This window comes from Vulpes vulpes, chromosome 6 (genome assembly GCF_048418805.1).
Source record: "Vulpes vulpes isolate BD-2025 chromosome 6, VulVul3, whole genome shotgun sequence".
Lineage (NCBI taxonomy): Eukaryota > Metazoa > Chordata > Mammalia > Carnivora > Canidae > Vulpes > Vulpes vulpes.
This window is the reverse complement of record NC_132785.1, coordinates 94,708,313-94,724,077: the sequence shown is the minus strand read 5'-3', so window position 1 is coordinate 94,724,077 and position 15,765 is coordinate 94,708,313. Positions and strand designations below refer to the sequence as shown.

Here is a 15,765-nt window from a genome sequence, read left to right as displayed (position 1 = left end):
ATATCTGGGAGAAGGTATTTGCATATCGGGGGGCCAAGAATCTTTGGTACTATCTTAGAGTTCTTCTTTTCACAGGGGGATATAGGCTGGAGGGACATATGCAGGAAGATACCGTCTGATGGGGAAAGATGCAAGCTAGGGTGTATTCAGACAGGGAGGGATTCAGGCTGGGGTGACTACAGCTGGGGAGTGATGTGGATTAGTAGGGGGAATATGTTTGGGGTATATACATTGGGGAAGATATGGCCTGGAAAGTGATAGAGGCAAAGTGGGATGTGGGTGGCAGGCTTAGAACCTGGGCACCTGGGATGCCTGGGTGGCTCAGCGGTTGAGCGTCTGCCTTTGGCTCAGGGCGTGATCCTGGAGACCCGCAATCGAGTCCCACATCAGGCTTCCTGCATGGAGCCTGCTTCTCTCTCGGCCTGTGTCTCTGCCTCTCTCTCTCTCTGTGTGTGTCTCTCATGACTAAATAAATGAATAAAATCTAAAAAAAAAAAAAGAACCTGGGCACCTGAGACATGGCTATTCTGAATCCGAGTGCTATGCCAGAGGTGTGCCCAGGTGTGATTGGGCGCTTGAAGAAGGGCACTCAGCCCAGCCTAGGCTGTCAGGACAGTTTCCTTGAGGTGATGGTGAAGGTGAGTCCTGAAGATGAATAAGCATCCTTAGCCAGCCAAAGAAAGGTGAGACAAGTGTTCAAGTTAGATAAAAGAACATGAGCCCAGGGCACAGAGGAGGCATCAAAGTAGATTATGATGCTTAGCTATAAAGCCAAATTTTTGATGAAGCCATTAAATATGTTCTCTCCCCCTGAAACAGGATAATGCCACTGAAGACATTCTGCAGGAGAGGAAGAGCCTGGGACTACAAATCCAGAGGCATGGGTTCCCTTGTGGGCTTTGCAGTCTCTAGGAGTTTGTGTTTCAGTTAATGAATAAGGAAATTGGAGCAGAGATACACCTCCATAACTATGAAGTGTTTCAAGATCCCTAAATAAGATAAATATATTGAATGTCTGTAATACTCCAGACACTGTTACAGTCCAAACCTATTTTCAGCGATGTAAGCAATGTAATTGGTTCTAGTTAAGTGAATTTTCATAAAATGCTAAATCAATTAAACAACAGAATAATCTCAGCAATTAAAAATGTTTTCTGACTATTTAAGAACGTTTCTGGGACACCTGGGTGTCTCAGCAGTTGAGCGTCTGCCTTTGGCTCAGGGTGTGATCCCGGAGTCCTGGGATGGAGTCCCACATTGGGCTTCCTGCATGGAGCCTGCTTCTTCCTCTGCCTATGTCTCTGCCTCTCTCTCTGTGTTATGTCTCTCATGAATAAATAAATAAAATCTTTTAAAAAAAGAAAATGCTACAGAATTATGCCAAAACTACCACTCTAAAATCTATCTCCAGAAAATTATTCTTTTCATCATAAACTTGAAATTTGAAGAAAGGGATATCAATCGGTTTGCTTCTGCTCTCAGCAAGTTCCTCCAGGGAAAAAAATCCATTAGCCATCAACTCAGGAAATACCTTCTTTTATACCTGAAAATCAATACCTCATCAACTGAATCTGCACTATGTTTCACCTGAAACATATTTATTGACCATGTAATGGGTGTTAAGGACACTGCTAAGTATTTTCCATATTATCTCATTTAATCCTCCCAACAAGTCTAGGATATCAGAATTATTACTGTCTTGATTTAAAGCTAAAGACATGGGCAGCCTGGGTGGCTCAGTGGTTTAGCGCCGCCTTCAGCCCAGGGCGAGATCCTGGAGACCCGGGATTGAGTCCCACATCGGGCTCCCTGCGTGGAGCCTGCTTCTCCTTCTGCCTGTGTCTCTGCCTCTCTCTCTCTCTCTCCTCTCTGTGTTTCTCATGAATAAATAAATAAAATCTTAAAAAAAAAAAAAAGCTAAAGGCATATGCCTAAGCACTTAGATTCTAGAACACATGTTTGCTCTTTTATCCTAGAGGGGCCAAGAATCTCCAGGCAATCTAGGCAGGAAGTTATCTTTCCTTCTGCAAGGCACAGGCTCAAAGGCAGACAGAGTCTACTATTAAGGAGAGCCACTTTGTGAAAAAGTACCACCTGTGTACTCGTCGGCCTGAAGAGTCATCGGCTTTTTGGGGGAGAAGGTCTATCTCATATCCCTTCCTTAAATATGCCACTGTTCTGCTTCAACCAGGGATGCTGCTTAGAATGGGGGCACCTGGCTGCTCAGTCGATAGAGCATGTGACTCTTGGTCTCAAGGTTGTGTGTTCGAGCCCCACATTGGATGTAGAGATCACTTAAAATCTTTAAAAAATATTTTATTTATTTATTTGAGAGACAGAGCAAGCGAGCGAGCACACATGCCTGAGAGGCAGAGGGAGAGGGAGAAGCAGACTCCCCGCTGAGCAGAGACACCCCTCCCTCACACAGGGCTCAATCCTGTAGGATCATGACCCTAGCTGAAGGCAGATGCTTAACAGACTGAGCCACCTAGGTGCCCCTAAAAATAAAATCTTAAAAAATAATACTTTAGATGGCATGAGCACTACACTAGCCAATCACAGGAGACCTCCGACTGTTCCAGACATCAGTGGGCCCCCCTTTCCTTGGGATGATGGGAAGCTGGTGAGGGAGTTGAGGCTGGAAGAAGATGGCACTGAGAGGACTTAGAGTAACAGCTTGAAATAATGGATTTACACCAAGTGATATGGAAATGCTTCATAATTTTAATAGCTAGTGTGTATGAAGTAAAGCTCCACCCTGAACCAACTGCACTGAGCTTTCTAGTGGAAGGGCTCTTCTCAGATATATCACATCCAGTCCTCAAAGTTTTTCTACCTTCAAGGTTGTTCCTGAAGAAGGCTGGAAGAAGTAAAGAAGGAATCCGAGTCTCCTCTTTATCCCTTAACTTGACTGCTTTGTCCCTCATTTCTCCAGTCAAAAGTCTACCTCTGGGCCTGGAGGCAGAAGTGGAAAAAGAGGAAGAGGGCAGAGGTTACCATCTTTGTCTTGGTTTCTTTCCCTGTGATGGGGAAAATGTTTCTAGCTCCTAATATTTTTATGTTTCGCATCTTTATCATCTGCTTAAGATGCCCTTCATGTCTGCCACATTTCCTTCTCCCAGGTAGGAGGAGAGGGAGAAGAGGTGAAACTAATTGCTTATATTTGTGCCTTGGGCAAAAGAATGGACCTATAAAAGTGCGTATGAATGAATAATGCATTGTACCACGTGGAATTGGGTCATAGTCCTTAAGGCTGCCTCACATGCAGCAACACAGTGGAATTCAAGACTCTGAAATCAAAAAAGATTGGACCAAAGTTCTCAGGCTGGCATCTTTGAGACAGGGAACAATGTCCACAATGGAAAAGACATTAATTTTCAAAAGCAGCAGTATAGAATATGGGAAGCAAGAAGAATGAGGAAAGAAAACCAGAAAAATAGAATTTACAGGAGAATTGGAGTCTGACAGAAGAAAAAAGTTTTTTCTTTTGATGAACCAAGCAGAATCTGATCTGAGTGAAAAGTGCTCATCCATGTGAGATGACTGCTGAGAACAATGTCATAAAATGAACATCAGCTGGCCATGGTAAGTGCCTTAAAATGGTTTTTACAAAGAGAGAAATGGAAGGAAAACAAAACATGTCACGATGCCTGAAAACCACTTATAGAAAGCTCCTAAGAGCAAAAAGAGAAAAGAAAGAACATTACATGATCGTCCCATTTATCTTTTTACTGGGAACTTTTTGGAGACAAAGTCATTTCTTCTTTTGTGGTGATGTCTCACACTTTTGGACCAGTCCAAAAGTAAGTCATTTTCTCTGTATGAGACATATTTTCAATCATTCTGATTCTGAAGGAAATTTTTTCGCCTTTGGCTATTTTTGTAAGCAAGTTACGGAGGAATTGCTTTGAACTGATTCTGCAAAATGTGTCTTTTATGTCTACTTTATATTGTAGGTCTTGACAAAGAATAAATAAAACAAAACACATTGCTCCGGCTATTTCAAAGGATCTGAGCCTGGATGGAATATGAGTACTGGATTCAGCTTGAAGCAGTTTCTTCTTCTTCTTCTTCTTCTTCTTCTTCTTCTTCTTCTTCTTCTTCTTCTTCAATCTCACATGTAGGGTATTTCTTGTTCATCAGCAACTCCTTTTTATTTTTTCATTTTATTTATTTTTATTTATTTTTATATTTATTTATTTATTTTAAAGATTTATTTATTTATGATAGACACAGAGAGAGAGAGAGAGAGAGAGAGAGAGAGGCAGACGGGGGGAGAAGCAGGCTCCATGCCGGGAGCCTGATGTGGGACTCGATCCCAGGGCTCCAAGATCACGCCCCGGGCCAAAGGCAGGTGCCAAACCGCTGAGCCACCCAGGGATCCCCTATTTTATTTATTTTTAAAGATTTTTTTTATTTATTCATGAGAGACAGAGGCAGACACACAGGCAGAGGGAGAAGCAGGCTCCATGCAGGGAACCTGATGTGGGAGTTGATCCCAGGACCCCAGGATCACCCCCTCGGCCGAAGGCAGGCGCTAAATCACTGAGCCACCCAGGGATCCCCACAAATCCTTTTTAAATGCATGTGAACTTTACCAATTACAAGGATCACAGACTTGTGGTTAGAAGGGGACTTGAAATATCAGTTGGTTCAGTTCCCTAGCTTCAGAGAGGAGATATATATATATTAATCCCTCCTCATAGAATGCAAAAAATAATTAAATCCTGAGTCTCAGAGCCACTTACATTGGACTATAGCTCCCCAATTTATATGAGATTAATATACAAATTCTGAAGCTCATCAAACTTCCTTCTTATGTCAGTAGTACTCAGTTTGTGCTTTATAATTGTAAAATGGTGAGCATTACTATGTTTATTTTGGTAATAGGCTTATGGCCATAATTAAATAGTCAACAAATACTTTTTTGAACAGCTGCTATGTTGAGGCACTGCTGTAGTTGTTGTGGGAGATGTGAGACTATATAAAACACACTGTGTGAATTCAGAGAGCTTACAGTTTTGGGGGAGAGGAAGATGGTTAGATAACCCATGTACTAATGATATTAAGATGCAGACTTTCCACACAGGCTTTATCAGTTCCTCTCTGTAGTAGTATAATGAAAAAAGATGATAAAGAATGAGCACTACTTTTAGATTATTGAAGAAGTATATGAGGAAATTGTATATTATGTATTATTGGTAGTATTTATGTGTGTATAACCATTTCCTCTCAGCTAAATTCAACATTTGTGAAGTTGAGTTCAACTGTATGTCTCTACATATACCACATACTTTCCACAAAACAAAAACACTTGTTGATTGATTAACCATGGAACTAAACTCAATACCAAAGTAAATGCATAGCCTACATTAAATGATTCACTGCTCATTGCTTAATGACTATGAGACACAGACATAATTCTGCTTTCAACTAAGCCAGTTTGGCCTGAAGAATCAGCCAAAATGTGCAGAGACAGGGAATTTAGCAGGAGATTGAGTGCTACAGTGAAGTAAAGTCTTTAAAAATTTTTTTTTGGCAATGATGTCCATGCCATATTTAAAACTTATTAAACTGTTTTTCAGATTGTTAGTATTATTCTGGTTATGAGCCTCCAGTACATCTTCATTGTAATGGTATTGACATTCCATTGAGAGTATCCTGTTCTCTGCTTTTGCTGCCAGGTCCTGTAGAATATTCTTGGGTATTTTGAGTATGATGTTAATACCTGCACCATATTTTTAGAAAGTAAAATAAGCAACATTTGTTGGCAGGAAGATAATAAATAATAATGCAGTTAGCCACAATAAATATATTTGGTAGTTTCCCCAGATTCACAAATACTCCTATAATTTCCTTGTTGAGTGAGCAAATGGTGTTTCATCAGGAACCCCAGCCAGAATGAAATGAATACTTTTTTAGAAATCTAGAACAAAAGAGAGTATATAACTTCTCTCACTAATCTATTCCTGTCTTTAAGACCTTTTTCTGATAAAAGTGCTTCCTTGAGCCTGAGTTTTACCCTGCCTAGTAAAGCCATTCTCTTTAATTCTATCCTTAGTAGAGGCAGAAAAGAGTAAAGAATCTTTCTTTGCAGCAAAGGCTGTAGGTAATGTATACTGCTAATAAATATCTCATGCCCATTATTTGAGATAAGGAATCTATTAAAATCATCGATTTATTTACCATTAGGCATATAAAAAAAGAGACAAGGATAGAGATGACTCTTTTGTCTGACAGAGTGAAAGGCAATTCATAGCTTTTCTAGAGTTATAAATGTCATCTTGAATATATTCACAATGACCAATTCATTTAGGATTAAAGAGTATATTCCATAGGAGATATTAGACCTTTGATGTTCCAATCTCTTAAAAAGAATTTTTACCATTTCACAAGGACATTATTTATGGCTGGGGGAAAAAGGATGAGATTTCTTTCTTGTAAATGTTATCATCCTTGACTTTATCTAAAACGTTTCTGTTTAAATGGCCTGCGCTGTTAGAAATTTTGTTTTTGTACCTGCATTCGTAGTCCTTTCCTCTCTTATCGTGTTTTTTCAAGGCAACAGACGAAATTCCATTTGTTAGAATTGAATCAGAAGGTTCAGGGCCCAAAGAAATCTAACAGTTAACTAGATAATGTAGAAAATAACAGATTTTTAAAAGAAGGGAATTTAAAGCATATAATATTTGCTTCTATACTGATAAGTTTTCTTCGGGAGAGTAGAGAAGCAAGAGGATTCATCTGGGTGTTTGCATAATAGGAGTTACAAAAAAATATAGATAAATATAGTGGGCTGTTAACAGTTGAAAGCAACTACGGTGTATATAAACCTGCTGTTCCAAAGCCTTCTTTAAGAAAAACCATTTGTTTATTGGATTTATTCTACTTACCCGTTTTTCCAATAAATGGCATACTAAAGACATAATTTAGTATGAAGTAAAAATCTAAGCTCATTAACACCGAAATAGGTCATGTCAAGTATTCTGAGGATTTTGGATGCCATGAAAACATCTATCAGAATGAATAGAACAGATCTGCCATCATTACCATTATTTACATCATCATCACCATAACCATCAAATATTTATTGAATACCCGGAGTGAGTGGAGTATTCTTAGCAAGACAGTTTCACACTGAAGTCTACTCCTGGGAATTTCTACTTAAAAAATTAAAAGCAACTGAGAAGTCTCCAAAACAATTAGGGTCTGAGAGTAGCTGGGCAGAGAACATTGGAAGATGCTGAAAAGCTTGTGTTCATAAACTTTTAGGAAGGTCAGAAGAAAAGACTATCTTTTGTAGTGAAGATTTAAATATGCAATTTGCAAATGACTCCTATTCTACATAGCAGCTCCTGTCCTTCTCCTTTAATGGCAGAACCTCTTTGCTGGGTGCCTTGGGAGCCTGTAAGATCAAAACATCAAAGGAAGGAGTTTTAGAGAGTTCAAAAATGAAGGGAGGGGAGGCCAGAGGGTTAAGACAGCAATAGTTGTGAGGTGATTTCCAGGTAAACTCAGCCTTCCAGGAAGATTTTTCCTCAGATGCTTCTCTCATTCATTTTGTTCTATTGCCTCAAGTCCTTGTTGCTGGTGTAATTTCAAATGAAAACAAAACAAACTAAAACTGAAAACATCCTCAGGAAACAGTGGTGCAGTCTGGGGAAGTCCTGCCAGCTGTTTTTTAAGAGCCCTTATGTTAGCCTTTAAGTGGTACTTATACTGGTGATGTCAGCCCTACTCAGGGTCTCGTTCTTGCTTTTGCAAGACCAGAAACCCAGAAACCCACTTTTTGTGGGCATTGAAGATAGATTTGTTACAAATAGACACACATAATCCAGTTCACAGATCTTTATTTCAGCAATATCTTCAGGACATTATACATGGGAAGTCAAGCTGTCAGATAGTTACTTGGTACATGGGAATCAGAATAAAGAGAATCAGTTGGTATACTGTGAAGCATTTCTACCCAATGTAATGACAGCCTTGTCAGGGACGCCATAATGCTCAAGTTTGCATTGCCAAGACTCTCCTTTCTGGATGGTATTTTTTAAAAAGATTTTATTTATTTATTCATGAGAGACACACAGAGAGAGGCAGAGACATGGACAGAGGGAGAAGCAGGCTCCCTGCAGGGACCCCGATGACATGGAACTCAATTCCCGGACCAGGGATCAAGCCCATCACACCCTGAGCCAAAGGTATCCGCTCAACAGCTCAGCCACCCAGGTGTCCCTCTGGATGGTATTTGAATGGACAGTGTCCACCCTTCGGGTTGGTTATCCAGTTGTTTGCTACATGTGACCAATTTCTTTCTGACACAAAGGCCTGACCAACCAGGATGAAGTAACCATCTGATACTGTAAAGTTTATCAGGTAAAATACAGGATGCTCACACAGACATTCTCTATTTCTTTTTGCTAAATCTGAGAACCCCAAAACTTCATTCCTCAGCTTCTTTTCTTATTACTTTAATCGGGGTTTTGGGTGTTCCCAGATTTTCTTACACATACATAGGATTTCTTGCTTTACCCATAAAAGGTTAAAAACATTCATTGTGAGTGGATTTATTTATTTTATTTTTTAAAGATTTTATTTTTTTATTTGACAGAGAGAGTGCGTGAGAGCAAGCTCAAGTGGGGAAAGGTAGAGGGAAAGGGTGAAGCAGGCTCCGGATGGGCAGGGAGTCTGACACAGAGCTCCATCTCAGGACCCTGGAATCATGACCTGAGCTAAAGGCAGATGCTTAACTGACTGAGCCACCCAGGCGCCCATGAGTGGACTTATTGATTTGACTTTTAGATATAACTTTCCCTGATTTACAATTTGTGTGTGTGCTGGGATGGAAGAATGGGTCTTATCATCACTCCACATACCAATAGCAGCTGTTGAGGTAAATTGCAATAATCAGAATTTTTTAAAGCAATACCAACCATTTGGGAAAGGATAAAGGACTAGTATAAATGGGTTCCAATAAGATCACTTTTACTGTAAGCTAAATGATTGTATTGAGGAAAAGGAGAAAAGAATTCTACTATGGGGACTATGGAGGTCCTCTGGGTGGCTCAGTGGTTGAGCGCGCCTGCCTTTGGCTCAGGGCATGATCCCGGGTCTGGGGATTGAGTCCCCCACATCGGGGGACTGTGAGGAGCCTGCTTCTTTCTCTGCCTATGTCTCTGCCTTTCTCTCTCTCTCATGAATAAACAAACCTTAAAAAATAAAAGAAAGAATTCTACTATGGGAGAACGGTAATTTTGGAGAATGGAAAACTTTGAGTGTAAGGTAGATCTGGGGAGTTGAGCTTTGTAGTTGGGACTTAGAGTATTATGGGTCTCAAAGGACCACACTAGGCTGTTAGAAAGGGATGCAGAGTGGGAGGCAGGTAGATGTCAATGAAACTTTGGATATTTCAAATATTTATATAAAGCTGGTCCCAGAGGCCTGGGGAGCTGGAATCCTTTTCTATTCTCTTGTCTTCTCCTCTTCTCTTTGGTCCTCTGGTCTAACCTGATTAGTCAGGTTGTTACTAATCAGTATTATTTACCTGCATTTGGGTCAAGTAGGCCCAATTTTGTGGTCTAGCGGGGAATCTTACCATACTATGTAACATTGTTTTTATGAGATAGAGTGTAAATTTCAAACATTGGACATAAAAATAAAATGTTGAGACACAACTTGGTCAGGCTGGGTACAGTTTATCCACCTGGTGGGTATTGAATTCAGGTAGAAGGCCTGGTCACAGTATAATGTATTATATTGTATTACATCGAATCTACATAAAAACGGATCTGACATATTCAATTCAATCCAATCACATTCCATTCAACAACTGTTTGTTGACAACCTTTCTGGAAATATAATCTCTTCTAAAGAGAGGTGGAATGGGTAAGGTAACAGGGCATATTTGAGCATTGTGTTAGGTGTAAGGGGTCAAAGGTAAAAAAGACCTTGCTCTGTCTGGAAGGTGTTTACAAATTACTACAAAACAGGACTAAGACAAGCTATTATAATGAAGGGAATTAACATGTGCAAGGGATAATGTATGTGAAAAGTGCTTTGCAAATGTCAGGTGGGGGTTGTTCTAGAAGGGGCCTTTAGAGTCCAAATATCTCTTTCTACCCATAATGAGAGCTAATAGAAAAAGTAAATGGAATCACTGACAGACCCAAGGATGGAGGTCAGGAATTCCAGGCGGCCCACATTAGCTATAAGATCTCGGGCAACTTACACAGCCTTCAGCCTCAACTTCCTTCCCTGTTAAATGGGTATTACTAGTGTTTCTTTCATAGTTATTGAGTCGATTGAGCAGATTGAAGCACCTAGCATTGTTCTCAGAAGGAGTAAGGGCTCAATAAACCATACTTACTAGTTAGCACTTATTTTTAACTTCTCTGAGAAAGGAATACTTTTAGGGTTCCTACTTAGAGGCACGCCTCACCTGAACGGTTTCCACAAGGAATACGCTGCAGCTTCCGACGTGCATCCTTTGCCTTAATCAAGGACCAGAGAAATTCGGGCTCTTCCAGCGAAAGCAGTGCCCTGGCCGTAGGCACTGAGCGAGCGCGGCCGCAGAAGCCCGGGCTTTGAGGAGGGACAGCAGGGCAGGGGGGCTCCGGCGGGGCGCCGGGGGCCGGGACCCGAGCTGGACCCCACCCCGCCCGCCCGGCTCTGCCCCGGCCGCGGGGCGCAGGCGGGGAAGTGGGCGCCGAGGGGCGTGAGGCGACGGCGTCGGGTGTCGGTGCCAGCGGAGGCGGGGCGGGCACATCTTTCCGCCGCCCAATCGCCAGCTCTCGTCGCGGCCTCATGAATAAGCAACAAAGCGAAGCGTCCTCCTCCGGGCGTCCCAGACGGCAGAGGGAGCCGCCGCCGCTGCAGGGGCCGCGCCGGGGATGCCCAGCGCGGGCGCCGCCGCTCTCGTCCGCGCGCTGCTCGGCTGAAGGCGCACAGGTGAGCACGGGCCCGGCTCCTGCCGCTCGGGCGGCCGCGCCTGCAGCCCGGGCTCCGGGCGGGCGGCGCGGGGTCGCCCCGGGAGCGCTGCGGTCGGGGGAGCGCGGCACCCCGGGGCGCGCTGGGCGTGCGCCCCGGGCCCCCTCCGGGACGCTGTGCCGGGGCGCGGGGGGCGCGGGGGCCGCTCGGGGCGCGCTGGGCGCGGCGCGCAGGCCTCGGAGGACTCGCCGCACTCCTCGCCCCAGCCCAGCCTCCCGGCTCCGCACCAGCGCGCGGGCCTTTGTGCTGGCGGGGCTTGGAGGGCTGGCTGCTTTTGTGTGGGCTTTTCTTTCTTCTCTCGCTCCCCTCCCGACCTCACGGCTGGGGTGGAGAAGTTCCTCAAGACTCCGATTTGCTCCTTTCAGAGCATCGATCGTAATGTCCCCGGTGCCAATCGGTGTCCGGCAGCCGAGGAGAGAAGAGGGGCTTCGGCGGCCACCGAAATGTGTTCTGCTACTTTGCAGAAAACCAACAGTTGAGTGTTTAGCGCAGAGATGCCACGGAGCCTCCTCGCTCAGACCCTGACCGGTCCCCCAGGACATGGCAGGAGGATGCTGCTTGGAAAGGTCGCTTAGTTGGAAAGAGGGCCTATGGGATAGACGCGGAGGAGGCCGGGCGCTGCCCGAGACTACAGAATGGTCGGTAGGTGTTGCCTGGAGGTGCCCAGACCTCGCATATGCGTCCTGGTCGCGGGGAAAACCCGACCTGTGTAGATAACACGCATGTAACCCCTGACTGGTGAGCGGGCTGAACGAAGGTAGCCGGGGTGAATAAAATTTAGGACTCCCAAGAGTTTGGAGTTCTCGAAGATGAGAAATCTTTGCCTTTACCAAGCCGAGCTCGAGGAGCTGCCGGGATCTTGGCACCTAATTTCGGTGCGGAGCTGATAGGGAGGAGAGGAGAGAGGATGCTTTACAGTGTCTGCATTCTCTCTTTGGAAGTTTTAGTTAGAGAGTTAAGGGGGAGCAGGAGTGGTTCACAAAACCATTCTAGGGTTCTGATGGACTTCTGTAGGAAGCAAAATGTGCGGCCAGAATTTGCATGCCTCCCCTAACTTTTTGTGTATTTCCTTGACCACACTTTTGGACTCCAAGGAGTACTGTTGAAGCCAAGCGTGTTTAAAGTCATTGACTGATTTCTGCTCATTTGCCAGCAGAAGCCCTCTGTAGCATCTATTGAAAGAAACCCAAAACTGGGGTGAGACTTCACAGTATCACAGTTTTGCTGCTTTTACACACAGTAAAGATTTAAGAGTGGTCTTACTCTTATGACTGGGGTAGAGCTGTTATATTTGTCTTAATGATGAACCAAACACTTACGTAGCAGACTTGATATTGATTGTGTTTATTCACAAAACTCCCAAGACTCACCACGTCTGAGGTAGCTACAGCAACAGAGCCAATTAGGGAGATGCCGATTTGTCTTTGTTTTCAGAGGAGGCTTCTCACTGTTATATTCTGGTGTTTCTCGCTAGACTTTTCAATATCTTAATTTGCTGTTACAGAAATGGTTTAATGCAAGAATAGAATCAAAATGAGGAAGATGGGCTTACCTGTTGTAGAACATTTCCACTCTTCAACTAAGATGTACTTCACTCTTTATATTTAGCAGATGTTTGCCTGAAAAGTTGTGTATGGAGTTGCATATTTGTTCATTGATTTTTTTTTTTTTCTCATATAGGGAAGCTGGGTTTAGTCTCTGTAGAATGAAAACTCATCCCCTAATTAAATGTGTGGTCAATTCTGTTTTTCCATATTGTGTTTACTGGGTGATTATAAGAAAAGTATCTGAATCAGGTTTCAACTTGAAATGTCAGATATTATGTTTGTTCCTTGAAATGTCTACCTGGGGATTATTTTCTCCTTAAATGCCAGCTAGTACTTAGAGATCTTGTCAAGCAAATGAATTTTATAAACCACAAAGAACAGAAATGAAATATCAAATTGGGTCATTGAAAAGAACTGTGTGATGGATGGAGAAGAGCTTGTTGACCAAGATGGATTAGGGCAGGATTCTGCAAACATCAGGCAATTCCCAGGTCATTTTGTCCACGGGAGAAGCTGAAAGAGGAAGCTCCATGGAAATACCTAGTGGGGAAGAGGATGTTATGGATGGTTCAAATTGCTCACATTGCTGTAGTTTGAGGGGGAATGTGTGTTGGTATCACACTCACATGTCTTAAGTTGAATGATACTTAAAACTTTTTCTTCAGACTGTTTTCATGTCTCTTACCACGCTTTGTCTCTTTTCCACGATTTGAATAAAACAGTATGAGTGGGACCGACCCCCCCCCCAGTGGCTCAGTGGTTGAATGTCTGCCTTCAGCTCAGGGCGTGATCCGGGAGTCCAGGCCGAGTCCCCCATAGGGCTCCCTGCATGGAGCCTGCTTCTCTGCCTTTCTCTCTGTGTCTCTCATGAATAAATAATAAAATCTTAAAAAAAAGAAAAAGAAAAGAGAATGAGCATTGTCACCTCCACTTTATAATAAGGCAACTGAGTTTCGGTGATTTGCCCAAGGTGGACTGGTACTTGGAGCCAATATTTAAATTTTCAGTTTGGCTTCTTTTCCCAGGGATAGGATGATGTGCTAGGGGCTATAAGCACCGACATCAGCATTTGTCTACATTGCCGTATTGTGGAGAACAAAGCTCTTGGGCTCAGGGTACGTAGAACTTAGTTGTGGTCTGCAGGGATGGTAGAGCACTTTGCTGGTAGTTATTGCTGTGACCTTCTTCACCCCAGCCCACTTACCCTCTTCCCTGTCAGCACTGATGCTGCTTTCCTCCTGGGGAACTATGCTTTTCTTTGTGGTTACTCCATTCTCCCTCCTTCCACTGTGGCCAAACATGCTGCTGAAAGGATCATCTGTCATTCTAGCAAGCTCCTTAATTTAAAGTGAAGAATGACGGGGGCCAGATGATCCTAAAGCCAATATATTAGGCCAATGACAGTCGTTAATAGCACAGTGAGTCAGAAATGGGGTACTGTAATGCTGTGTGCCACAGATGGGCTAATAGGGTCAGTGGCTTGATAAACTCAGGTTTAGACAAGTGAAATAGCATTGGCAAGAAAACCTTAAGGATTAAAAAAAAAGAAAAGGTAAGACGATGAAAAATTAATTATTGAGGATCAGAAAGTACAAAATGGAAAGATTATTAAGATATAAGCAAAGAAGGGAAAGAGTTTCTTTTTCCTCTCATCAAGCAAAGAATCAATTAGTTTTTAAGAGGTGAGGAGGTCATTGGGAAGCGAGTCAACCTGAAGCTCTGATACTTGTCACTTGGAAGTATTGATCTATTTTTTTAAAGGTTTTATTTATTTATTCATGAGAGACACAGAGACAGAGGCAGAGACATAGGCAGAGGGAGAAGCAAGCTCCCTGTGGGAGCCTGGGATCACAACCTAAGCCAAAGGCAGATGCTCAACCACACTGAGCCACCCAAGTGCCCCTGATCTATTTTTTTTTATGGAAATAAAATCTTTGAAAACCTAAAATATAGCAGAAATGAGAATACAGGTGGTCATTAGTATTATGAAAATGATACATTGAATGTGTAGCCAAAATTGGCCAAGTGATGAACAAAATACACAATTAGACATGGGTAGACCCTGGCATGTCATTGAAAATCTTATGGCATAAAATGGAGACTCTGAACATCCTTTTCCACATTTGTAAACAGTTATTTATGTTTGCTGCACTCCAGCAAATATTTATCGAATACCTCCTCTGTGTGCCTACCATTATTAGTAATTACATGGCAAACAAAGGAAGCTAAAACACCAGTGTTTGCATGCAAAGAACATACTCTTGTTTGAAGTGGCATGACTTACAGATCTGATGCTTTGTGTTGGAGAAGTTGGGAGAAGGGTGGGAAGAGATTGGACCAGGCTTTTTTGTGACAGCAGTTAGTAAACAGGACAGGGCCAGGGTTTGGATACCCAGGGTAGGGAAGGAGGGAGTGTTCTGGGTACTGTAGTCTTATGAGCGAAACTTGGGGATCCAAAATGAGTATGGCCCATAAAGGCAGTATACTCAGCTGGTGATGAGTAGAGTACAGGACACTAGTGGTACCGGGTTACATTATAGATGTGGAGTTCAGCAGTTGGAAATTTGGTGACATTAAATGATGTGTTTGGTAAAGGGAGAAAACTTGAAGTCTGACATAATTCAAAAGTTCAAAAACAGACATGAGGGCAGCCCAGGTGGCTTAGCAGTTTAGCGCTGCCTTCAGCCCAGGGCCTGCCTGATCCTGGAGTCCCGGGATCGAGTCCCATGTCAGTCTCCCTGCATGGAGCCTGCTTCTCCCTCTGCCTGTGCCCCTGCCTCTCTCTCTGTGTGTGTGTGTCTCATGAATAAATAAAATCTTAAAAAAAAAAAAAACAGACATGATCTCATAGGCGAGTTAATTGTTCTCTATAAAATCTGTAGCTTTCTAAAAAAAAAAAAGTGGAGATTATGGTAGTGTCTATCTCATTAGGTTGTTGTTAAATAAGGTAATTTACATAAGGCACTCACAACACCTGGCACATAGCATCCTCCAAATGGTGGCCATTTTTTATGGGTTATTGAATGCTGGGCCGAAGATCAGGAATCCAAGAAACCACCAAGGAGCCGACACCGATGCTTGAGCTTGGGTCCAAGTGTACCCGACACAGCGGAGCAGGGACTTGGACCCCGAGGCTAAGAGGCGTAGCAGCTTTATGGGGGCCTGTGGGATTGTAACATACACAGAAAGTTGCACAGTCATGTCGGTCCACACGCAGGTGGCCAATTGAATCACG

General features: G+C 43.1%; 1 protein-coding gene across 3 annotated transcripts in view; it reads left to right on the top strand.

Annotated features, from left to right (window-relative positions):
* ARMH4 (armadillo like helical domain containing 4) overlaps positions 1-15,765 on the top strand; it is a 159,014-nt gene that overhangs the window by 23,077 nt on the left and 120,172 nt on the right. Inside the window, exons 1-2 of one of the 3 annotated variants that reach the window (XM_072761650.1) lie at positions 10,811-10,944; positions 11,349-11,625. The exons of 1 other annotated variant lie outside the window; for it this stretch is intronic. In XM_072761650.1, the coding sequence (XP_072617751.1) occupies positions 11,524-11,625 (102 nt within the window). In that variant the 5' untranslated portion in view covers positions 10,811-10,944; positions 11,349-11,523. Of the gene's footprint in view, positions 1-10,673; positions 10,945-11,348; positions 11,626-15,765 lie in introns of those variants that run through there. One more of the 3 variants, XM_072761649.1, reaches the window with a different exon arrangement.